Source organism: Chrysochloris asiatica, unplaced genomic scaffold, assembly GCF_000296735.1.
Source record: "Chrysochloris asiatica unplaced genomic scaffold, ChrAsi1.0 scaffold00004, whole genome shotgun sequence".
NCBI lineage: Eukaryota > Metazoa > Chordata > Mammalia > Afrosoricida > Chrysochloridae > Chrysochloris > Chrysochloris asiatica.
In genome coordinates, this window is record NW_006408522.1 from 20,813,518 (window position 1) to 20,840,637 (window position 27,120).

The following is a 27,120-nucleotide window of genomic DNA, read 5'->3' on the forward strand; positions in this document are numbered from 1 at the left end:
CCCCAACAATAGTCGAGAACGGAGCGAAAGGATTAGGAGAGGCTGAAGTGGAAAATGTAAAGTTCCTGGACCAGAGGGACCAGAGTAGGCAGAAGTGGGCGTGGAGAGGAGATTCTATATACAAACTACAATTCCCAGTAAGCATCCCGCAGCCGCAGACGGATGTGAGGTGAGGCGCGAGCCGCGACCTTTGAAGGCAAAAAAGGAAGTGCTTCGGCGTCGCAGAGCCGGAGAAGCGGAGTTAGGTAGGTGGGGGTACCGTGCGGGTGGACCGTGGCGGGCCGGGTCCGCTGCCTGCCGCCGTCGCCGTGGGACTCCATGTCGTCATAAGACGGCGGCCATTTTTACGGGCGTGGGCAGCCCCGGCGGGCGCGGGAGAGCCCCGGCGGGCGGACGGCGGGCGGGCCAGAGGCGGCGGTGGTGGTAGCCGAATGGCCGTGGCCACCCCGTAATCGTATCTTTTCCCGGCGTCTCGTCTGCAGAGGGAGCACTATGTCCGCGGAAATCCCTGAGGCAGCCTCTGCGGAGGAACAGAAGGTGAGTATGTGTGGGGATTGGGCTAGCCCAGGAAGCCCAAAGCCATCCTGCCACTGGCGGGACCACTGTACAGAGGGCGGCCTACTCTTGCCGCGTGGGGAAGGACGCGCCCCGGAATCCAGTCTGGAAGCACTGGATACAAAGTGCTTCTTCTTTCAATTTGCCTCGCCTTCCAAGTCAGAAGATTCCAAATTGGTTTCCCGCAGTAACTCTTGTAATTAGCACCAACGTGTTGCGATTTGAACGTTCTCCCTGACGTTGGGCTCTTTCAAATTCCTCGGAGTGTTGTATTACTCACTTGTATATACACAAGAACTCAGGACTCGGCCCTTATGGGTGTAACGAAGTTCTTTGTCAGTTTCACTGTGCTTTAGAAGTTTTCATTTACGATTAAACTCTCCGATTTACTTATATGCGTGCTTGTTAACTCCAAAGGCAGTGTATCTTGGTGTAGGGCGTTAGTTAGACCTTGATTAGCTTTCAATTCCAGTATTTGTTAGCCCTGTGATCTTAGTCTGTTATTAACTTCTTTAGGCTTCTATTTCAATATCTGTAAAATGGAGATAATGGTGCTTGCTTCTTCCAAATGGTTATTGTGAAGCTTAAATGTGGTGAATAATGGATAATGTTTAGCAGTATTTGCTGGAAAATGTTAGCCTGTCATGTGCACATGTGGTACTTGATTAAAAATAGAAATACTGGATTAAGTTTTTTTTTTTCACTTAATCAGATATTTCTTGAAAACAGGAATATTTTATAAACTCACTTGTAGTACTGTCGTATCTTTCAGATGTAAGTGAATATACCCAAATCAGTATGGCCCCAATTATGAATATGTTGAGGTTAGGTGTTGTTTCCAAGGAGTGCTGGTGGGTTAGAACCACCGACCTTTCAGTTAGCAGTTAAGTGCTTGTTTTAACAATGCCTCACCAGGACTCCAATTATGAATATAGAGACTGCATATTTTATCTAGGCCTAGTGCTTACCTCTTCCTTCCACCATTATTTCTGATGCTCTGACTTCCTGAGTTCCTATTTCTGGCTAACAGTGTCCACTGTTTTGTTTTGTTTTTTTATGTTTATGGAGCGCATTACCAACATGTTTTCTAAAAAAAAAAGTATGAACAAAAGCCCAGATGTCATTATCATTAATAGGACTTAGTCTCATGCTTGGATTTTATAAAGGTTTCTGTTTAATAGTGCACGCATCCTCCTAATCGAGTCAGAAATTAGATTACTGTTCTAAACTCGTTCCATACACGTCCTTAACCATCTTAACATTTCCTGAGTTGGAAGGGCCTTTGAAAATACTACTTGTAAAGTAACTGAAGAAAAAACAAGGAAATATCAGTAGAATAAATAATAGGCCAGGTTGCCACGTTATTGGGGGAATTGTTGTTATATGCCGTGGAGTTGCTTTCCACTCATAGCGACCCTGTACAGGGTTTCCAAGGCTGTAAATCTTTACGGGAGCAGAAAGCCTCATCTTTCTCTTGCAAAACAGCTGGTAGTTTCGAACTGCTGACCTTGTGGTTCGCAGCCTGATTCCTAACCACTATGCTACTTAAAGTGAAAAAACACAGCTGGATAAGTTTGCACATTTACAAAAAAAAAAAAAAAGGATATTTATATGCTACTGTTATTTCCTTGTTTTTTCTTCAGTATGTCTGTGGTAGAGTCCTGGTGTAGAACTGTAGGGTAGGCACTTAACCTCAAGGTCAGTTTGAACCACAGGGTCGGCAGTTCTAACCCACCAGTTTTTCCTCGGAAACCTTATGTCGTTGTTAAGTGCTGTAGAGTTGGTTCTGACTCTTAGCAACTCTGTATAGGGTTTCTAAGGAGTGGCTGGTGAGTTTGAACCATCAGCCTTGTAGTCAAGTGCTTTATCCCACAGCACCACAAGGAACTGACTTGACAGCACTTACCAGTGCCTATGGTGGCCTGATGTAAACTGAAATCATCCTCAGATATGACCTCTGCACAATAGCACAAGTCTTTTACAGGATTTGTTCTATTTTTGTCCAAGTGTGAATTGGTAATTTCTAGAGCGAAATGCTTTTGCTTTAAACAGTCCAGTGTTACATCTTCTAACAATGTTAAGGATATCTTGAGTATTTCTTCTTGGTGAGTGGCTGCATTAAAATTTTATTTATGGTCCTTTGGTTTTTACGGCTACTGCCATTAATACCAAAGTGTGTTAGGGATATAAAAGTCCTTAAATTAAAGATTGGCTGCAGATCATAAATGCTGTTAGCATGGGTACCACCTAAACATTAGGAAAATGTGCAGCGTCACTTCTCTGTTTCTTTAGGCCATTCACTTGTTCTATTTGGGAGAACAGTTAAATGATATAACAAATTGGGTTATTGCTTGTACCCATTCGACCTTTCAATTAAAGTATTCAGCGAAAACACTTTTTGAGTTTATGGTAGTTTAAGTTATTGTTTCTGAAAACTTAAGATAAAGAGATGGGCTCTGCACAGCGTAAGACCTAACTTATTATTTTGTACCCTGAGTTGTCTTGTGTACCCTTCTTAAGGGAAGAAAGCTATGTAGACCCCTACTTTTTGTGGGGGGTTATATTACTAGGTATGTGCAAACATAAAAATAAATAGGAACTATCTCATAGCTTTGATGCCATTTTAAAACTAAAACAGAGCCTTGGTGTGGCACTGTAGGATGAACACTGGAATGCTAACTGCAAGGTGGGCAGTTCATACCCACCATTTACTATCAGAACCCCTACATAAGGTCACTTTCGGAACCGACTCAATGGCACACAACAATAAAACTAAAACAAATACAAACAAAACCAGTCATCTAGGTTATTCAATGTGGCATGGTATTTTGCTGAAACTGAATTTCTAGTGTACTGAGAATCTGGTAGTAATGGTTAAAGTGCAGGGACTTTTAAGTGTGACAGTCAGCACTCGGCTAAGCCATGTGAGTATTTTACCACTTTTCTCTTTTTGAAGTTTTTCAAAATCTTAGTTTTCAAATTAAGCTGTGAGGTCATTTAACTCATGAATGTCACAGATTTGCATCTTAAAAATGACTCTGTTCTTAACTAACCTGGACAGTTGGAATTGTACTGCTGAGTCTCTTTGTCACCATAAATAAAAGCTCAAACACAAGTTAGGTAGCACTGTTTGTTGTTAAGTGGGCACTTAGGCTCTGACTGACTCATAGCAACTTTGCAACAGAACCATACGCTGCGGCCCCACACCATCCTCACAACTGTTATTTGAACCCATTGGTGCAGCTGTGTGTCAGTCCATCTCATTGGGGATCGCCCTCTTTTTCCATGACCCTCTACGTTATCAAGCGTGATGTCCTTTCTAAGAACTCATGATGGTCATGGTCGTGATATGCCGTTGAGTCAGTTCCAGCTCATAGCAACCCTGTATAGGGTTTCCAAGGCTGTAAATCTTTACAGGAGTAGAAAGCCTGACCTTTCTCCCGGTCCAAGAACTGGTTCCTCCTAATAGCGTCTCCAAAGTACATGAGACACAGTTTCCCTCTCCTTGATTCTAAGGAGCATTCTGTTAAGAGTGATTTGTTTCGTCTTCGGACAATCTATGCATCAACTCTTCTAGAGTCTTCCTTATTCATTGTCTAGCTTTCACATGCATCTGAGGCATTTGAAAATATTATGCCTTGAGTCAGTCTGACCTGAGTCTTTAAAGTGGCATCTTTGATCTTCAATACTTTAAAGAGAACTCATGCAGCATATTTGCCTAATGCAATATGCCATTTGATTTCGTTCTTTTTGTGTGTGTGTGAATTATGTGGTAGTTTACATGGGAGAACATTAGCTTTACATTCATCCTATCATATATCTTTACATTGCCATGGTTACAGTCCCCTCCATGTATCATCAGTCAACCAAATGGTACACTTCACAAACCTGCCCCCTGGTTGTCAGCACACAGCCCATTTCCCTCTCTGGGTCTAGAGTTCCCAGCCGCTCCATCTCTCCATGTCATCGGCCATTTGATTTCTTGACTGCTTCTTCCATGAGTGTTGATTGTGGATCCAAGTAAAATGAAATCCTTGACAATTTCTGTCTTTTCTCTGTTTGTCATGTTTATTGGTCCAGTTGTGAGGATTTCTGTTTTCTTTACACTGAGTTGTACTATGTAGGTATGAGATTGTCACTAGTGGGAAAATAAAACATTAAAAAATTTTTAGCAGAGACCTCATGGATGTATCAGCCATCTATTCCACTTTGAATAATGCTGTAGGATAAGCAATAGACTACAAGGTCAGCGGTTCAAATTCACAGACCACTCCTTGGAAACCCTGTGCAGGGTCACTATGAATCGGAACCAACTCGAAGGCATTTAACAATAACAAAACTGGTGTATACTTCCTAAGGAGTCTAAGTGCTGGGGATATCATTGCTGACGTCAGATGATGCTTGGTTGAAAGCTGATAATACCAGGAAGGTGTTTTGTTTTCTTTTGCTTAATTGACTATGCAGAGGCTTTTGACTATGTAGATCATGATAAACTATGCTATGGACAGCATTGCGAGGTATGGGTGTTCCAGAACACTTAATCGTGCTCTTGAAGAATGTGTACATAAACCAAGAGGCAGTTGTTCAAACAGAACAAAGGGATACTGAATGGCTTAAAATAAAAAACGGTGCGCAACCAGGGTTGTGTTCTTTCATCATTCTTTTTCAGTCTGAATTCTCATTACATAATCCTAGAAGCTGGAGTATATGAAGAAGATTGTGGCATGAGGATTGGAGGAGAACTCATTAACAACCTGAGATATACAAGTTATACTACCTTGCTTGCTGAAGTGAAGTGGACTTAAAATACTTATTGATGAAGATCCAAGACAACAGATTTCAGTATGGATTGCACCTCCATGTAAAGAAAACAGATTCTCACAACTGGACTAGTAAATAGCATCATGATAAATGAAGAAAAGATTGAAATTGTCAAAGACTTCCTTTTTTCTTGGATCAACAATCACAGAGGCAGCAGTCAAGAAATCAAAGGGTATATTGCATTAGTCAAATCTGTTTACAAGCCTTCTTTAAATGGTTAAAGAGCAAAGATACCAATTTGAGGACTAAGTAAGGTGTGCCTGACTCAAGCCTTGATAGTTTCATTAGCCTTATGCATGTGCGAGTCCGAGTGTGGCTCTGTGGGTTAATGCGATGGACTACAAAGTGGGTTAATGCGATGGACTACAAATTCAGTTTGAACCACAAGGTCAGCAGTTCAAGCTCACCCGCCACTCCTCAAAAACCCTATACAGGGTCACTATGGGTCAGAACTGACTCAATGGCACTTAACAATAACAGCAACATATGCATGTGGAAGTTGGACAATGAATAAGGACAACTGTAGAAGAATTAATGCATTTGAATTACGGTGCTGGAGAAGATTATTAGAAGGACCGTGGATTGCCATAAAAATAAATGAATTTGTGTTGAAAGAAGTACAGCCATCATGCTTCTTAGAAGCCAGGATGGTGAGATTTTATCTCTCATACTTCAGACATAATAGTCCCTAGAGAAGAATATCATGCTTGGAAAGTTGGAGGGTCGGTGAAAAAGAAGAAAACCCCCTACGAGATGGATTGGCGCAGTGGGCTCAAGTGTAACAGCAGTTGTGAGGCAGGACCTGGCAGTGTTTCTGTTGTGCATAAGGTTGCTGAGTCAGAACTGACCTGAGGGCACCTAACAGCAACAACAAAGGATTGAAAGAGGCATATGAGAACTTAAGGCAGATCATTTCTATGTATATTGTGAGCATCTTGAGTTTAGGGACCCTACAGTATTTTTCTCTCCCATAGCATCTGATATAGTGCTTGAACGTTGGTTGATCGGATTTTCTTCAGAACTTTTCTGTTGAAACCATTGCTAAAGGAATATTCCAGTTCCTGTTGCAGTTAAAAGAGAGAGACAGACCCATATTTTAGGGCTCTGTGCAGAAACAGAACCAGAAAAATAGATGGATATGAAGGGGTTTCCAAGAATCCGTGGGAAAATGCTTTTATCTTTTCATTCCATTTTCCACACTTTTTGAAGCCTCATTTGTGTGTGTATGTGTAAACAACAAAACAAAAGCTGTTGCCATCAAGTTGTTAAGTGCCGTCGAGTGGGTTCTGACCCATAGCAACCCTGTATAGGGTATCCAAGGAGTGACTGGTGAGTTTGAACCTTGTGGCTCGTACTAATTCATCAAATTAAATTAGTAAGATAGTATCTTGGAGCTCTGGTGGTGCTGTGGAGCAAGCATTGGACTGTTAACTGCAAGGTCAGTGGTTCAGACCCACCAGCTGCTCAAGGGAGGAAGGTGAAGTTGTCTGTCCTGCAAAGTCTCGGAAACCCTATAGAGTAGTTCTGCTCTGTCCTATAAGGAGCTCTGGTAGCGTAGTGGTTAGGAACCGCAAGGTCAGCAGTTCGAAACTACCAGCCGTTCCGCGGGAGAAAGATGAGGCTTTCTGCTCCCATACAGATTTACAGCCTCGGAAACCCTATACAGGGTCGCTATGAGTCGGAACCAACTCCACGGCACATCACCACCATCACCACTCTGTCCTATAGGTTCATTAGTCGGATGGTAGTAGGGTTAGGGTGTAGGTATGTTGGAAAAGGCTAAAGTGTAGCTCTGAATAAAAATAATTCTCTTCTCTTTAAAAGGTGTACTTGATGCTTCTCTGGAGGAGAAAGAGGAAGAATTATTTAAAATATTTTCATGTATTTTTAGTAAACAGCAGGTATAAATTGCCTTCTAGTCAGTTATTTTAGGATTCATGGTGTAGCACTTTAGGATAAACACTGTACTGCTATTCTTAAGGTCTGCAGTTCAAACCCACCAACCTTTCTTTGGAAACCATACAAAAGGTCACTGACTCAACGACATTTAACAATGAACAACATTCAGTTACTTTAAATTGCAATGAATAATGACATTTTCTCCTGTTTTCACACTACCTGATAATTAAAAGCCTTCAAAGAGGGTTTTCCAGGCAGAGAGCTGACTAGTCTGCGTGAAATCATTAATTCTTAGCTGTGTCAGTTTTAGAATGTTACTTTTAACTCTTAGCACTGTACTTGATAGGCACTTTTGTCAGCTTTGCTTATATTATTTTTGTAAAACTTGAATACTTAAACAGCTTTTATTTTGAATCTGCAAGTTGTCTGTCTCACAACATGAAATATTTCAAAGATAAAAAGGATTTAGAAAATTTCTTAGCTTTATTTAAACAGTTCGAGTATATTGTATTTGTTAATTCAAGAGACTTTTATGAAGCACCCATTAAATGGCAGGAACTGGCAAACAGTAAGGACTTAATAGGACAAAAGTAAGTTTTCCACAAAGGTTGATACACAGTATTGTTACTTTCCTGGCAGTATCACAAAGAATTAGTTGGCCTTCATCAATCCTTTTTACTTATTTATCAGTAAGTACATCAGTGAGCCTATTGCTGATCAGATGGAGGATAATTTGCTTAGAGTGGTCCAATTTTTATTGCTGGTGTTGCTGTGAAAGTTTTCTCTGCTAAAGGTTAAAAAGCGGTATCAATCATCCTGACTCTTATCAGCCCAGAATTCAGGACAGACACTTGCCCATTTGAATGTTCTCTTTATACATATGGATTTATAATTCATAGCCCACCTAGTTAAAGTAAAGTAGGTGGGATATGAATTATAAATTTACTTTAATAGTGTAGTTCTAACTTATTTCAGAAATATAATTCATACAAATGTGAGTGACTAAACATAGATAAATGTGTTAGGCCCATGCAAGGTATTATTATTGTTAAGCGCCTCAAGTCGATTCTGACTCATAGCAACCCTGTAGAGGGTTTCCAAGGAGGGCCTGGTGGGTTTGAATCGCCTCGCCACCCATGTGGTTAGCAGTCCAGTGCTGCTTCTATAGTGCCACACCAGGACTCCACGTGTAGGGTCTATAAAAAAGATTATTTTGATGTATATGTACTTGCTAAGAGGTAACTACCATTTAAAATACTGTCCTTGAGTACATTTTTTTAAAATGCATCATGAAGCTGTATCTGTTACAATACCCTGATTTCTACTTTCCTGGTTTATAACCTGTCGTCACATGTCAGAATTCTAATGATGTTCTCCAATAACTTTTTGAAGCAACCCCCCACCCCCATATTTCTAAAACCTAGTAAAATTGTTGTATAAGCACAAAGATGTCTTAGAGAATTTCGTTTTCAAACTAGATTTGTATCTTACAAATACTTCTTATCCTAATGTTCCACTTTTTGTTGAACCTTTTTGTCATATCTTAGTTTTCTGTTTCATTAATATCTGCTTATTACTTTCTCCGATTTCCTTTCTTTGTCTACCTTCTTAAATTGGAAGCATAATTTATGAATTTTTAACTATCTTTAATTATTATAAAGGCCACTCACTGTATCTGGGTTTAGATATATCGAATTTTTATTTGCAGTGGCTTCCCAGTATTTTCTAATTCCCATGGTTTTTTTTCTTGGTGACTTATGAAAACAAATTTATGTCTTACAGTTCTGGAGGCTAAAAGCCCAAGTCAACAAGATAACCAGATGCACTAGGGAACAGTCCATCCTTATAAGTCCCAGCTTCTGCTGGTGGTGGTGATTATGTGCCAGTGGAGTCGGTTCCTACTCATAGTGACCCTGTACAGGGTTTCCGAGGCCTTTCTCCCACAAAACAGCTGGTAGTTTCAAACTGCTGACCTTACAGTTCGCAGCCCGATTCGTAACCACTACGCTACCAGAGCTCCTTTCAGTTTCTGGTAGTCCCTCACATTTCTTGGCTAGTAGAAGCATCCTCCCAAAGCAGCCCTGCCTCTGTTTCATGATTTCTTTTTTAAAACTATGAATTACTTGGTGGTGGTGATAGTGCCTTGGAGTCTGTTCTGACTCATAGCCCCCCTGTGTAGAGTTTCCAAGGAGTAGCTGATGAGTTTGAACCAACCTTGGGATTCAAACTGACCTTGCAGTCTAGTGCTTTTCCTACAGTACCAGACCAGGACCTAGGAATTTATCATTTTTACTGTTACTGACTTTTAATGAATTGTAGTCATAGATAATAGTCTGGATGGAAATTGTTAAGGCTTGCTGGATTGTTGTTAAGTGCTGTCAAGTGGGTTCCAATGCATAGAGACCCCATATAGAGTGTCCTAGGAAGGACTGGTGGGTTTGAACTGCTGACCTTGGGAAATCAGTCCAGTGCTTATTTTACAGTGCCATACCAGGACCTTAAGACTTGCTTTATGATCTAGTATTTGTCAATTTTTCCATTTAAGATTGAGAAGAATATGCAGCCCTGGTAGCATAGTGGATTACAAGATGGATTGCTAACCGCAAGGTCAGTAGTTTGAATCTGCCTATTGCTCCATGGCAGAAAGATGAGGCTTTCTGTCCCCATAAAGATTTAAAGCCTTGGAAACCCTACACAGAGTCACTATGAGTTGGAATCAACTCAACGGCACACAACCACCACCACCATTAATCGTTAGATATCCTGGTGTGGAGCCACAGGATAAGCACAGGACTACTAACCACATGCTTGACAGTTCAAACCCACCAGCCACTCCTTGGAAACCCTCTACAGAGTCACTATGAGTTGAACTGACTCGACGGTAGGATTAAAATCAAGCTTGTTAATGATGCTCGGCTTTTTTACCTTTTGACTAGTACTTTTGTCTTTTTTTTTGACCTATCCATAATTGAAGAACATCTGTTGAAATTGCCAGAGCTGGTAGACTTATCGGTTGTGTCCTGTAGTTCTGTCAGTTTTTGCTTTATATTGTTGCTGTTAAAGTGCCGTGGAGTCCGTTCTGACTCATAGCAATGCTGTATAGGGTTTCTGAGGCTTTAAATCTTTGCAGGAGCAGAAAGCCTAGTCTTTCTCCCACAGAGCAGCTGTCGGGCTCGACCCATCGACCTTATGGTTTGCAACCCAGCGCTTATGTCATGGAGCCACTGTGCTGCCATTTTTTTATTGTTGTTGTTAAGTGATGTCGAGTTGATTCCGACCCATAGCGACCCTGCACAGGGTTTCCGAGGCTGTAAATCTTTATGGGAGCAGAAAGCCTCATCTTTCTCCCGCACAACCACTGGTAGTTTCGAACTGCTGACACCTTGAGATTAGTAGCCTAATTCGTAATCGCTACACTACCAGAGCTCCTTATAAATCTAAATATTTAGATCCTTGGTACTCCTAGTAATACTTTTGTCATAAAGTGTATGTTATTTGATATTTTAAAAAGTAAGTTACCTCTCTCTGGTTAGAATTTGCCTGGCGTTAGTTTACTTTCAACCTACATCTATTGTGTGAACGTGTATTATATTTAGCAAGTAGCTGGATTTTTAAAAATCTAGTCCATTTATTGTGGTTATTGACATACTAGGATTTTTCTCCCATTTTACTGCTTTTTGGTCTTTTTAATAAGTTCTCTCATTTCTTGCCTCCCCATCCCCTTTTAAATTTATTTTATCTTGTTGCCCTTAAAAATTTTTCATACTGTTGTATGATATTTTTTTTCCTGTTGTTTTTTTTAACCCATGTATTAAGACATTGGATTGGAAATTTGACTTGTCAGTACGCACTTATATAGCACTTTCTTTGTTTGCTCTTTCTTTCTGAGTCTCAGACCTCTTTGAGATTATTTCCATTCCAGCTGAAGTACTTGTTAAGGAAGTAATTCCTTTGAAAGATATTCAGAAGCATGCAGTCACACCAAATTCTGTCAGCTTTGCATTTTTTTAATATGATTTAGGAATAAATTGCTTATTTTAACAATTTGACCAGTTAACGTGTTGTCAGGAAAACAGAAACCCCCTTGGGTATTTCAGACGGAAAGGGATGTGCTTCTGTAATTAAGGAGTTAGGTTACAAACTATTAGAAGGAATAGAGAAACAAAAGAAGGGTGAGGAAGGTGATATTTCCAGAGATTGTTGCTTAAGTGCTGTTGAGTCATTTCCAAGGAGCTGTTGGTGGGTTGAACCATTAACCTTGCAGTTAGCAGTCCAGTTCTTATCCTCCAGCGCCTCACTAGGAATTCTGAGGTTCTAGATTGGAAGCTATTGACCCTGCGAGAGTAAGCACTAGTCTGAGACCACAGTCCTCTGCCCCTAATTTCATGTGGCTGTTCACTAGAAGTCTGTAGCTACAGAGAACAAAGTAGAGAGCTCCTAATCCCAGCCCCAAGAATGCTAGAGGGTTTTCATGGAAATGATGTTGTTGTTGTTGTTATGTGACATCTTATTGGTTCTGACTCATAGCAATCCTGTATAGGGTGTCTGAGGAGGGGCCGGTGAGGTTTGCACTGCCGACCTTGTGATTGTTTGTTGTTGTTAAGTGCCATTGAGTCGGTTCCGACCCATAGCAACCCTGTATAGGGTTTCCTAGGAGCAGCTGGTGAGCTTGAACCACCGTCCTTGCAGTTTCAAACAGCTTTGCAGTCTGGCGCATTAACCCACAGCAGCACACCAGGGCTTGTAGGCCTCCATTAAAACCCATTGCCATCAAGTTGATTCTTACTTCTGACTCAGGGCAACCCATGTGTGCCAAAGTAGAACTGTGCTCCATAGCATTTTCACTGGCTATAAACTTAAGAAATAGGTTGCCAGGCTTTTCTTCCGTGGTGTTGCTGGGTAGATTCGAACTGATAACCTTTCAGTTAGTAGCCAAGGGCAAAAAGGGCTGTTTATGCTACCCAGACACATAGGACTCCATTGCTTTGTTGTTGCTTTAAAAAAAAAAGCCATCAGTTATACATCTCATGTGGGTTCGATCATTCCTTGCAGTGACCACACAGAACTCAGACCTCATGCTCCCAGTTCTGTTGCTCCTGCTCCACTGCTACTCCTCTGGTATCACAACTTTCTTTTTCTCAGTGGACGGGGGTTCAATGAACAGGAATCTCAGAGTCCAAAGGATGCACTCCACTCCCAGCTCTTTCGTGTTGGTAGTAAGATCCCCTAACAAAATTGACCGATGACAATGAGTCCTGTTAACAGTCACTCACAACTGAATCATATCAGCATCTTCCCCACCTTCTCTTATCCAGACTCATCAGGAAAATGTCATTTGTTGAGAGTTTGCAGACTATGGCCAGAAGAGACGTTAAAGAGTTCACTGCAGCACACTTGTTGTGTGCCTTAGAGTTGATTCTGACTCAAAGCAACGCAGTAGGACAGTCAAATCACCCTGTTGGGTTTCTTAGGCTGTATTTTCTATGGGAGCAGATTGCCAGGTCTTTTCTCCCAGGGAGTCACTGTTGTTGTGTGCCGTGGAGTCGGTTCCGACCCATAGCGACCCTGTACAGGGTTTCCGAGGCTGTAAATCTTTACGGGAGCAGAAAGCCTCATCTGTCTCCCAGGGAGTCACTAGCAGGCTTGAATACTGACATTTTTTTTTGGTTAGTAATCAAGCACTTGACTATTATGACACAAAGCTCATAGTTAAATGCTGTCCAGTTGTTTCCAACTTATCTTGATGCTCTATAGGGTATCCAAGGAGCAGCTGGTGGGTTTGAACCATAGACCTTTATGGTTAGTAATCCAGTGATTTATTCTACAGTGCCACACCAGGACTCCCCAGGCTCTTTGTTGTTAAGTTCCGTTAAGTTGGTTCTGACTCACAGTGACCCTGTATAGGGTTTCCAAGGAGCAGCTGGTGGGATTGAACAGCCAACCTTATGGTTTTCAGTCCAATGCTGATCCTACAGCACCACACCAGGCTCCTTGTTGTCCCTTAATTTGAAGGTGTTGGGGCTGAGGGCTGCAGTCAACTTTTCAGACCATATCATTTTAAAACAACTATCTTACAAGGAAACCTAAGAGTTTGTCCTATCTCCCAATTCTACCTGTCTGTTGTGGCACTAGGAACATCTTTGTGCCTCCTGCAGTAGATATCTACAGTGAAGATTAAATCACAGAGGAAGCTATAAAGTAGCCCAGCCCGTCTTCCTATACTAACTTGGTAACCTTAAACTTATATTATTCCTCTAGCTTTTGTGATGAATACATTGTTGGGAGTTAGGTTCATAAGTTAGTTGTTAAGTGCCATCGAGTCGGTCGCGACCCATAGCGACCCTGTATAGGTTTCTGAGGAGCAGTTGGTGAGCTTGAACTGCCAACCTTGCAGTTCAAATGGCTTTGCGGTCTGGTGCATTAACCCATAGTGCCATATTAGGGGAAAATCTTGTATAACTAAAATCACCCTTGAAAAATCCCAGTGAAGACATTAATCTTATTGAAGATTGCCACATCGTTCTTAGTAGGCTAAGTATTCACTTTTGTTGAAAGTTTAAACAGATGGCTGATTCTGCAGTTGAGTGACGACAACTGAGGTATAGTAGACTGAACTTTTAAACAATAGAATGAGAAACTCAGAAGCCCTTATAACATAGTGCATTATACATTGGACTGTTAACCATAGGTTGGTTGGTTCAAATCCATCAATAGCTCTGTGGGAGAAAAATGAGGCTTTCTGCACCTGTAGAGATTTGCAGCCTCAGAAACCCTATACAGGGTCATTATGAGTCAGAACCGACTCAGTGGCACTTACCAACAGCAACCGAATGATAAAATGATTTGAGCCCTCATGTGACACTGCTTAAACTAAGGTGGAGACCATGTCTGACTTTCCCTGGCTTCACAAGGGGGAAGAGAATCCAACTCAAAATTAGCCCAAGGCCAATTCCTATGAAGCAGAAGTCAGACATGCTTCCACCCTGCAACCTTCTTTCCCCTATTCTGACACCAACCATCCTTCCCACGGCACTCTCTGCGTCACATCTGGGCTCAATAAGCCATTGCAGTGGCCACACACAACTCATAACAATACTCACAATTATGGGGTTATTACAGAAGTGAATAGGGTACAGTTCAGGATAAACACCAGCTCAGGTTGCAGCAGTTATTCAGTCAAGAATGCCTCTTGTCTGCCATACTGCAGGCATACCTCCTTACTCTTGTCTTTGATCTCTCAGTCATGTGGCTCCTTGGCCCTGGAGCTTGCAGCTGCTCTGTCTCTCCATGCTACCACCTCTGCCTTTGCCTCTGCTGTCGCCATTTTTCTAGATAAGGGTCTCAACGATTCTCTCATGCTCTTCCTTCTTAATGGTCCCGGGATCCTTCTATGTTTCTGAGATGGCTCCTTTGAAACCTAGCTGGAGGGTAAAACGAACCAATCCCCAGTCTTAGAGTCCTGTATACCTTATTTACATGGTCTCACTTGGAGTCCTGTTATGGCACTGTGGGTTAATGCACTAGACTGCAATGTCGGTTTAAACAGAAAGATTGGAGGTTCAAGCTCACCAGTTGCTCCTCAGAAACCCTATAGAGGGTCCTTATGGTTCGGAACCGACATGACAGCACTTAACAATAACAACAACCCAATCACTTGGTGGGACTTTGGATTGAAAAGCCATATCAAGTAAATTCAAGGCACCACAGGCACTATAGGATATGCACTGGAATGGTAACTGAAAGGTCGCAGTTTAAACTGCCTCGTGGGCACACAACAGCATCAACAAGAATAATAAACAATATGTTATGTTTGCATTGTAAAATACATCTAGGAATCCAGATATGTTGACAGGAATGGCAGCTTTGCATCACGCACCTCACACTTGAGTTGTCTTTGGGCATACCTGTCTCAAATGGAATGACAAGCAGAATCACCTCTGCTATTTAATTTTTCTATCACTAGCTGAGCACAATAGTTGAATATTGTATACCAAGTGAATGAATGATGTAACTTCAGTAAAGCGTGAAAATCACCATAGATATGTGAAACATTGCAACATAAAAGGGAGGACAGTACGACTCTTGTTTCAGAAAGGGAGAATACGTATAATAAGAGGTCCCATAGAAGACAAGCATAATTGATAACTGCTGCTTTATTTTAAAATCCTTTATGACTAAAATTGAGTACACATAAGCACGCAAAGAACCTGCTCAAGATTAAGGAAATGTTGACAATATATGAAGTAAATAAAGGTGATTATAAAACGTGCACGACTATTTTATAAATTGAAGAAAAAACTTTTAATTCCTAGATTGACAGGTGATCTACCTGCTGTGTAAGAATAGATTGGTATTTATGGATTCAACATTCCTGCTTTTTTGTTAATCATAAATAACCTAAAATACCTGAAATAATATTGTTGTTAAGTGCCGTCAAGTTAGTTCTTGACTTGAATACAGCAATGCTGTATAGGGTTTCTGAGGAGCAGATGGTGACTTTGAATTACCAACCTTGCTGTTGAAACCAACCTTGTGGTCCAGTGCTTTGTTGTTAAGTACCATGGAGTCGGTTCTAACTCATAGTGACCCTGCACAGGGTTTCAGAGGCTGCAAATCTTTATGGGAGCAGAAAGCCTCATCTTTCTCCCGCAGAACATCTGGTAGTTTCGAACTGCCGACCTTGAGGTTAGCAGCCCGATTTGCAACCACTACGCGACCAAAGCGCCTTGGTCCAGTGCTTAGAGGTCTGAAATTTTGCTGAGCTGTTGTATGGAAATGACTTAGTTAGTTGACTAGAAAGTAGGCCCCACCATCCTAATGCAGGACAGTTTTGTTTTTTCATTTCTTCTTTTTTTTTTTAAATCTTGAATTAAGTGAAGTTTATAGAGATTATCAGTTTGACATTCAACAAATCATATACTTTGCTTCCTCACAATGATTGCAGTCCTCTCCGCTTACCATCAGTTAACAGTATTTACCTCTATTCACTATATTAATGTTTACATTCCTCTGTCTCCTGCTACCTTCATCTTTCCTCTGCCAACCTTCCTTTTGTACATCGCCTGCTTTGTCATCCATGCTAATGTGTCTACATGTATTGATATTTGCTCGTGATTGGAATGAAAAGGTTGGAAACAAAGAGTTAGGATCAGTAGTTGTAAAATAATGGCCTTGGTGATAGAAACAATGCTAGATGTTGAATGGTAGAATTTTTCAAGAACCTTTAATTTTTCAAAGATTTATTGTGAATTGAGTGATAGTTGACATGGGAGAACATCGGTTTTGTACTCATCCTGTCAAATTTTGTTTCATTACAATGCTTATAACCCCCTCCATGCATCATCATTTAACAGTATTTGCTTCTATTCCCTCTGCTTTGTTTTGTTTTTTATGTACACAAAAACACTCAGAAATATATAATAATTTAAACAACCAAAGGGCACGTTCTGCAAGCCTGCCTCCTGGCCACCAGCTTTTAAAAGTCAGTTTCCAATTCGTCTGTAAATGTGAAGTATCTTCCTCTCTCATTTTCCTTTATTTGACAGAGTATGAAAATTTCTGAGTTCTTAATTGCATTCAAATAAAAACTAAAAGTAGACTACAAGAAAATAAAGAAAAAAAGAAAGAAGGAAAAGACCAAAATGGATGTTAGAAGAAACTTTAAAACTTGCCCTTCAGTAAATTGCTAGAGATGCCAAAGCAAATGGAAGAAATGTGCAAGTTGAATAGTAAATTCCAAAAGCAACTTGAGAAAACAAAGTCAAGTATTATTATGAAATGTGCATTGATCTGGAGTTAGGAAAAAAGGGAGGAACACACTCAGTATTTCTCAAGCTGGAAGAACTGAAGAAAAAATTCAAGCCTTCCCTTTCGATATTGAAGGATTCTCTTGGGGAAATATTGAAAGATACTGAAAGCATCAAAAGAAGATGGACTTTTGACAAAAGGAGGGGAGTGATTGATTTTGCAGCCCAGGAGCAGAGGTCCCTGGGACCATCGAGTGAGAAAAGCGGAGAGCGTGACCCTACCCAGAGAGGCAGTGACACCAGGGATGGAGGCAGAGATGGTGACGTGGACAGATGGAGGGACTAGGGAAACTGGACTCAGGGAGGGAGAGGGACTGTGTACTGAAGGCGGGGGGTGAGGTGTGGGCCTGTGGGGTGTGTCCTTTGGTTATTTGATGTTGCATGGAAGGCATTGTAATCATTGCAATAAAACGAAATACAATAGGATGAATGTAAAACTGATGTTCTCCCATGTAAACCCACATAATTCACAATAAAAACTTAAAAAAAAAAATATGGAATACACAAAGTCACTGTACCAAAATGAAGTGGTTGCTGTTCACCCATTTCAAGAGGTAGCATATGATCAAGAGCCAATGGAACTGAAGGAGAAAGTCATTTGCAAAGAAAAAGACTGGGAATTGATGACATACAAATTGAAATCTTTTAACAAACTGATATAACACTGGAGGCACTCATTCATCAGTGCCAAAAAATTTGGAGGACAGCTACCTAGTCAACTGATTGGATTGTATCTGTTCCAAAGAGGTGACCTAAGGAATGCGGAAATCTTAAGGAATGCGGAAATCATGGGACAATATCACAAGTACTACATGCAAATAAAATTTTGCTGAAAATTATATTTAAAAGCTGCAATAGTACATTCACTAGGAACTGACAAGAGATTCAAGCCAGTTTCAGATGAGGACATGGAATAAGAAATATCATTGCTGACAGCAGATGAATTTTGGCTGAAAGCAGGGAGTACCAGAAAGATACTTGCCTGTGCTTTATTGACTATGCAAAGGCTTTTAACTGTGGATCATGGCAAGCTATGGACATTACAGAGAATGGATATTCCAGAACGCTTCATCATTACCATGTACACAAACCAAGGGGCAGTCGTTTGAATAGAACAAGGGGACACTGAATGATGTAAAACCAGGAAAGGTGTGAGTCCAGGTTGTATTCTTTTACCATACTTATTCAATCTGTATGCTAATGTGGCATTAGGATTGGAGGAAGACTCAGTAACAGCCTGCAATATGCAAATGATGCAACCTTGCTTGCTGAAAGCAAAGAGAACTTAAAATACTGGTGAAGATCATACACGACAGCCTTCACTATGGGTTGTACTTCAATATAAAGAAAACAAAAATCCTCACAACTGGACCAATAAGTAACATGATAAATGGAAAAAAGATTGAAGTTGTCAAAGGCTTCATTTTGCCTGGATCCGCTATCAATACTCATGGAAGCAACAGTCAAGAAATCAAAGGTTATATTGCATTAGGCACATCTGCTGCACAAGACCTTTTAAAGTGTTCAAGAACAAAGATGTCAGTTTAAGGACTAAGGTGCACCTTACTCAAGCCATGGTATTTTTAGTAGTTTCATATGCATGTACATGTTGGACAATGAATAAGACAGACCGTAGCAAAATTGATGCATTTGAATTATGATATTGGAGAAGAATATTGAAAGTACCATGGACTGTCAGAACAATCAATCTGTCTTGGAGGAATTACAGCCAGAATGCTCCTTAGAAAGTAGGATGGAAAGACTTCGGACATTATTATCAGCAGGAACTAGTCCCTAGAGAAGGACATATATATAATGCTTGGAGAAGTGGAAGGCCAGCCAGAAAGGGAAAGACCACGTTCCTCCTTCCCCCGCAGCAGGATGGATTAGCATAGTGGCAGCAGAAATGGGCTCTAGCGTCAATGATAGTGAAGATGGCACAGGACCAGGCTGTGTTTAATTCTGTTGTGCATAAGGTTCCTATGATTCAGAATCAACTTGACAGCACCTAACAATGACAACCTTCTATCTAGCCTGTGTATAATTTCCCCAAGTTCCCACCTCCCCCTACCTCATAACTATTACAGACTGTTTCTTTTATCAAGAAAACCTTTTGTTAACTTTTTGCAACATTCATCATACAATATTTGTCCTTTTGTGATTAATTTCACTCAGCATAATATCCTCCAGGTTCATCCGTATTGTGAGGTGTTTTGCAGATTCATCGTTATTCTTCAACACTACTTAATATTCCATTGTGTGTATGTGCCAAAGTTTGGTTAACCATTCTATTGATGGGGATTTAGGCTGTCTCCATCTTTGATGTGCTCTTGTAGACAGCATCGAAAGAAGGATCCAGTTCTTAACCATTCTGATACTCTGTTTTCACTGTGTCTTTAATCCATTTACAAACAGTGTAATTATTATTAGATATGAATTGATTGATAGCTGTCATTTTGCTGTGTTTTTTTTTTTTTGTAGTGTTGGTTTCTTTGTTCTGCATCATTTCATTTTGTTCATTTTCTTATTTTCATTTATATTATGTTAATATTACTAAATCTTCCCATTTTTCCTTTTTAATTTAGATGGAAAGCTTTATTATCTTTGAGGTTACCCTGTAATTTCTTAATTTCTTCCTCTTTAGAATAGTTTGCTTTGCCTTAAAAACTACTCTACTTCCTTGCCATTTGGCAGTTTTGTCCCTCTTTTTGCTTTGTAGTTGAATTCATTATACCTTGATATCTCTGGTTCCCTATTTTAAGTCTTGTAGATCTGTTTTACTTTAAATACTTTGATATCTAGATTGAGTTCTGAGTGGTGGTGTCATGTGTGTTGATCTCAGGTTGTTGTCTGCTGTTTAAGTTGGTCTGGTTATTACAAATTCCTTTAATTTCTGCTGATCTGGAAATACTCTAATTTTCATCATTGTATTTGAGTGACAGCTTTGCTGGGTATATGACTCTTTGTTGACAAATTTTTCCTTTCAGAGTTTTGTGTATATCATCCCATTGCCGTCTTGCCTGCCTGGTTTCTGCTGCAAAATCAGTTTAGTCTTATTGGTTCTCCTTTGTAGGTAACTTTCAGTTTTTCGCTAGCTGCTCTCAGGATTCTTTACTTGTCTTTGGTTTTGTAAAGATTGATTATGATATGTCTTTTGGAATCTATCCTGTTTGGGATTTTCAGCTTTTTATGTGATTATCTTCTTGTCTTTGATGACGTTAGGGAAGTTTTCTTCCAACAAATTGTTGACAATTTTCTCTGTGCTTTCTTTTGTGTCTTCTTGTTCTGAAATTGCAATTACTTGTAATTTGTTCATTTTCATGGTGTGTTCCACATAACTCTTAGGCTTTCTTTGGATCTTCTATTCTTTTTTTCTAATTGATCTTGTAGAAGAGTTGTTATTGTTAAGTACCTTGGAGTCAGTTCCAACTCATAGTGACCCTGAACAGAGTTTCTGGGGCTGTAAATCTTTACGGGAGCAGAAAGCCTCATCTTTCTCCCACAGAGCAGCTGGTAGTTTCAAACTGCTGACCTTGAGGTTCACAGCCCAATTTGTAACCACTACGTTACCAGAGTTCCTTTCTAGGAGAGTAGTATTGAGATATTTATCTTCAAGTTCACTAATTCCAGCTTTCATTGCTTGGAATCTACTCTTTCATCCTTTCGATGTCTATTTCTATTTCTGAAAATTTAATACTAACTTTTACGTTTCTAATTGCAGATTTTGTATTGTTTCAAGTTTTACATTTATTTTGTCTGTTTGTACTGGTAATGTTTTCCTGAATTCTACTAAAGTTTTTTCTGTGTTTTCCTTGCTTTTCTTGGTCTTTCTCACAATCTTTTGAAGGTATCTAAATGTCATTATTTTGGAGTTCTTTTTTAATTAGTTCCATTACCTTTTCCTAAAAAACATTTTCTGGCTCTGCATCTTGGTCTTATTTATTTTAGCCGTTCTCTCTTTTCTTCGGGTGAGCTAAAATTGTTGTCTCTGTGGCATTGTAGTGTTGTATTTAAATGATGATTGTATGTTCATGTGTTCTTAAAATCTCACCAGCTGTCCACTGTGGATATAGTTAATAATGGGAGTATGTGCACTGTTCTCCGTTTGCTGTTTGTGCACCTCAGTTTAGGGTAGATTTGGCTGGTGTTACCTGCTGTCTATCACTGATTGGTTGTGTAGAGTTGGCACTGACTCTTGCCCAGTGGGTGGAGCTGCAAAGGGTAAGGTTGTGGCTGGACTGTATGGGCAAAGTTGCTGTCTCTTGTTGGTTGGGGAAGAGAGCTCCCCTACCCCATACACACACACCCAAGAAAATAAAACAATAAAATAAAAACAGACAACTCTTCACTTATTTTTCTGCAGTACTAACGAAAAAGTGATGCACTATATATATCCTGGTAAAATATAGCTCTTAGAAAGAAGAATTATATTCACTTTGAACACCAGGCTTTATCAAGACAGGTGTTAAAGTGAATAAAATTACAAGTTTGACATTACTGAAACCACAAGGTTGGTTTGAACTGAAAGATCAGTGGTTTAAATTCACGAGCCACGACTTGGAAGCCCTATGCAGGGTCACTATGAGTCAGAACCGACTTGATGGCACTTAACAACAACATTGATAGTTCTAGGTCAGCAAACCTGTTTTTGATGTCTTAAATGATGGGATATCTGAACACGAACAGTTTGTCATTTAACATATTTGGCGGGGTGGGGGAGTGGAATTAGGCAGTGTACATGAGAGAGCTTCAAAAAACTCATGAAAAAATTTCCATTATCTTTTCATTGATTTTTCCACAGGTTTTTGAAGCCTCCCTTGTGCAGACATGGGAATTGACATGCCTGTATTTATTCTTTATTCAGCATTTGAAAATACGATTGTAGGTAGAAATTGTTTATTTTCCTAACTTAATCAGTTAGTGTGCTGCTGTTAATTACTAGTAAGGAATCTTAAAAGCTTCAAATCATGATCTTTAATAAGCAGAAGCTCAAAGGATTTTTTTTCAGCCAGAACTAGGATTTTCTAATTATAGATAAAGAGCTGCAGAGTTCCATAGAAGGTGACTAACTGTAAATGTATTATACATGACTGGAAAGTAACTGCAGGCAGGGCTTCAAAGCTGAGCTGTCTGGGTATTTTTATCCAGTGTGTGGGGTGTTACACATGCATCACAGCTATAATAGACCTATCACATGGATCATTTGAAAAACAAGAGAGAGATGTTTTAAAAAGCTGCTGTGCTTGATTTCTTAGATGCTGTGTTATTTGGCTTTGGTCAAATAAAATCAGACTCTAGATACTAAATCAGACTGTAGATACTAAATAATTTTACATAACTGAGTTTTCAGTAGAGAACTAAGTTATTTTAAATCATTTCAGGAAATGGAAGATAAAGTGACTAGTCCAGAGAAAGCTGAAGAAGCAAAATTAAAAGCAAGGTATCCTCATCTGGGACAAAAACCTGGAGGTTCCGACTTCTTAAGGAAACGATTACAAAAAGGGGTAAGTTCTCATGTTTAATTGTCAGAAAGTCTAAAAGTCCTAGGGTTCCGTGTACTGATAGACACTGTGAAATGAGTGTCTGTCTGTATATATATTTCTGTACCTTACCAATCTATATGTACACGGACCTTCAAAATATTTGTGGAACAATGGAATTTAAAGTTAATGTAATTTTCCCACAAACTCTTTAAAGCCTTCTCGTGTATGTGTGTGTGTGTTGATGTAGGTGTGTGTATATATGTACATATATGTTGTATACACACATGCATATATATACATAATGAGTTTTGTTTTTGTTAAGAATTTTGTATTTTATAAATAGAATTATCTGCAACTCTTTAACATTTTAAAATTTATAAGTGACTTCAAAGATACATAAAATTGCAGATAATGTAACTGAACCCATATATGCACCACTGAGATTTAATGTTAGTATTTTGCCATACTTATTTGAATTTTATCTTTATAAGAAAGAAAATGTAGGAATAGTAGAAACTATTCCGTGTTTATAAAACCTTAGTCCTGCTTTTCTTTAAGCAGTCTCTTGTTATTTATCCACCCTGCCCTTATGTTTACTTAATTATTTTAAAGGTGATTCCCACACAACACTCAAATGCTTAAAAAACTGTTTCTTTGAAGGAAATAGTCCATTATAAAAGTACAGGTTACTCTCTTCATAATACCACATTTCTCAGTCAGGCTACTCTAATTCAATTTGTACATTCTAACTTTAGGAGTTCAAATATGGGGCAAAAATGCTCAAAATCTTGCCATGCTTTGTGAGACATCAACTATTATTTCTCAGTAGTGAGTTCTGAATTGAGATACTGTGTTTCTTAAGTTCCTTTTATCTCCCTCCTACCATACGATGAACAGGCAAGAATAAAATAATAATTTAAAAAGAGAACTATTAAATTAGGTGCTAAACCTTGTTTCTCTTTAAATGAATGTCATAAATATACTAGTATCTTTTGCTTGCTCCAAAAAAATATGTCCATATATGTGTGGAAACATATTAACAATAGTCATATATGGATTGTTTTCCCAAGTAAACCAAATTCCAAAGGCATGTTAATACTGTTTTCTTTTAAAAAGTAGCAGAAAATAGAATGGTATTTTTTACCTTACATGAAAGAATAATCACAGTTTTGATATAATAGGAATAACAAAGAAGAATTATACTAAATATATAAAACATCTATACCATGAGAAGTAAATAAGATAGTTTAATATCTACAAAATACAAAGGTTCTTTCACATAATAAGAAAAATAGTAAGTTGCCCATGGATAAAGAATGTTAACAGAAAGTAAAATATTAAATGCATAGAAAAATGTTTATTCATGTTAGAAATCAGTGAAATATAAATTACAACAGACTGTGGTATACATACAACTAAATTAGAAAAAACATTTAACACCCACTGGCAAGGTTGAAGTTTGCTATGTGGAACATTTAAAAGGCTTACTCTCATTTTGGAAAGGTATAAATCGAAATTTATTAAAGTGCTAACAATCTCTTAGAATAAGTCTAAAAACATAATTCAATATAAGGAAAAAGTCTTCCAGATTTGAAGGATCTTTTTGTAGCTTTATCTATAATTAGAAGCAGTGACACAACTCAGAAAAGAAATGGGTATGTAATTGTCATAAACCAACAAAATAGAATGTTTTGTGGTTGTTTAAAAATATAAAGGATAGATAGAAAAAGCAGGTGAAACGCATACTCATTTATGAATATAGGAATGTACAGTGGATAAGAAGGGACTTCAGAAAGTTAACGGGAAATTTTCATCTTTTAATTTCATTTTTTCCATTTAGTTTTTGAAGCCCTATTGTTTGTATCGAGTCTTAATTACAAAGTGTTGCATCAGGTACATTTTAAATTATGAAATGAATTGCGCAATCTTTTCTTTTAAGTTATTTGAATTCCAGATCTAATCACTAATGTTTAGGACACTTTTTTTCTATGGCTAATAATGTTGATTCTACTAGGCTAAGTAAGAGGAGAGTGTCAAGAATTGACACCTATTTTATTATGACTGGTGTCCTGGTGTGGCACTTGTAAGATCAGTGCTCGACTGCTGACCACAAGGGTTGGCCATTCAAACCCACCTGCCGCTCCGTGGCAACCTATACAGGGTCACTGTGAGTCGCAGCCGACTCTACCGCACTTAACAACAACCACATGCTATGACAATGTACACAGTGGCTGCATAGTCAAAGCTAGGACAGATATCAACAAGCTACTTGTTTGTGAAATCCCAAGAAAAAGGAAGATTCGATTTAAAGTAACAAGGCTTTAAAAATTAAATTTGATAGATGTTCACTGGCTGCCAGTGTAGTAAATATTGATGTACATATGGCCCCTCCATTTGAGTGGGAGAATCCACCCCACCCAGATGATCCAGAATACGCTTTGTTAATTTTAAGATAATTTTCATTTAAAAACTCAATTTCAGAATTGATACCAACAACTAACACCACTTTCTGGACTATGTATTGATTCCTGTATGAAAAACAAGAGTTCACTCCACCTAAAGCTTTATTTTTTTCCCTCTGACAGTTTTGTTACATAATTGCCTTTCCTGACTCTCAGCAAATAATGCTTCTCACAGTGGCCTATTCCTTTCTAGGGCAGTCCTAATTGTTAAACATTTATTTTAGTTTGTGTCTAGCCACACTGAATACATTTGATCCCTTTTCCACAAGCATTGTAGCCTAATCTGCAGTTTAATAAATTTTTATGATGAATTTGTACTTATTGGAAAATAAGTCTCAATAAATACAGATTAGACACTGGTTTGGGAAAATTCTGCCTTAAAATTTGCATTGTGTGTTAAAAAAATTTCTCACTTTGTGCTTTTGACGCAGTAAGAAATTTAGTCTGCTTGTTGTTTTCCTCCAGATACTAAACCTCAGAAGCAGCTCTCTATTTCTAATATAATCCAGTGCATCAGATGTTCTACTTTTACCCCTATACTCATGTTAAAACATCATGCAGGAATAAAGCTACAGCAAGCCGTGGAAGGACCTGCTGGTCCAAGTTTCCTTTACTGTGCCTTGTGTTGCATGTATGGCGACACATGAAAAGCAATTTCTAGCTTTAGCCCCTCTGCGCTTTAGTGTAGATAAGCCCCTCAAGGAAAGCAGCCAGCAACTTTAAATGGTCACTCAACAATCTTACACTAAACGATTTCATTGTATCATATGAGCTATCACCAGGTCCTTATAAACATGTATTTTCCACACCTTCACCCAGTGTCCAAGCCCCCATCTCAGACCTGGAATAGTCCTCTCTCAGTCACCCCAGGTCGAGGTTCAGCCCCTTCCTTTGAGCGCTTTGTATACTTAAAATAGTGTTGTAACTGATTTACTTGACTGTTGTCCTCTCTTCTAGCTCTCACACACTACCTCTCACAGAGCATAGCGGGCAGTCAGTAAATGTGGGCTGAATATAATGGTGTAAGTCAGAAGCCAAATAATCAGTTTTTACTCTGTAACAAATAAACTCCTCCAACCAAAGTGAGCAATAGTTGTACTTATTTACTGTTGTGTGAAAATGGAAAAAGTGTAGGCATGTGCATTTTGATAATTAATTGCTGGTGATAAATTTATTTCTTCCACTTTTTGTAGCATGTATATTTTAACCTTAGCACTGATTTTATTGAACTATTCTAGTTAAAAGAAATATGACTTAAATTCTTACAGAAATGCTTGTTCTAGATCGTAGAGTACCAGAAGCTATAATTGTTTTAATAGCTATAACATTAATTGAGGGTGGATGGCACAGTCTAAATATAAGTTGATAAATTATTTTCAAAATTGTTTAAGCAAGAGTTTCTGCCTGATTGCTCCATTGGTAAATTAAAGGTGTACCTTTCCGTGAGACAGCTTGAGATCCAGTCGAGCTTTGCATTGGAAGCAGAGTGATCCAAATAAAGCTGAAGGGTTTATTGCCTGACTTCTCAGTTTGTAAATTAGGTTTCATCTCACTACAGGGACATAGTTATTTTATGTTTTGATTTAAATGTTTCTAGACTAAATTGTGCCTATGGTTATTACATCTATATCCTATTGTATTTGCAAGTGAAAGCTTTTAAACTTCAGTCTGAATTCTTTCTACTTTTTACTTTTCCTATAGCAAAAATATTTTGATTCTGGGGATTACAACATGGCTAAGGCAAAAATGAAGAACAAGCAGCTTCCTACTGCAGCCCCGGATAAGACAGAGGTCACCGGTGACCACATTCCCACTCCACAGGACCTTCCTCAGCGGAAACCATCCCTTGTTGCTAGCAAGCTGGCTGGCTGATTAAAAGAGCTGAACTGCATGAATCTTCAAATTCCCATTGTTTCTTCTTAATATGTTATTTCTCAGCTTTTTATTTCCTTTCAATTCACTAAGTCATTTAAGACTGACAGCTTTTTGTGTGTGTGTGTATACTGCTATTATAAGGGAAAATATAGAATTTTTATTCGTTTAACAGTGCACTGATGAAAAGAACATGTTAGAGCAACATAATCTACTTGAAAG

At 39.0% G+C, this 27,120-nt stretch overlaps 1 protein-coding gene across 1 annotated transcript; it reads left to right on the top strand.

The window, feature by feature from the left end:
- The first annotated feature begins 489 nt into the window (after positions 1 to 489).
- ARPP19 (cAMP-regulated phosphoprotein, 19kDa) lies at positions 490 to 26,898 on the top strand. Its single transcript, XM_006831633.1, has 3 exons — positions 490 to 537; positions 22,463 to 22,585; positions 26,728 to 26,898. Exons 1-3 carry the CDS (start codon positions 493 to 495, stop codon positions 26,896 to 26,898), a joined length of 339 nt encoding a protein of 112 aa, XP_006831696.1. The 5' UTR covers positions 490 to 492.
- Positions 26,899 to 27,120: the final 222 nt, after the last annotated feature.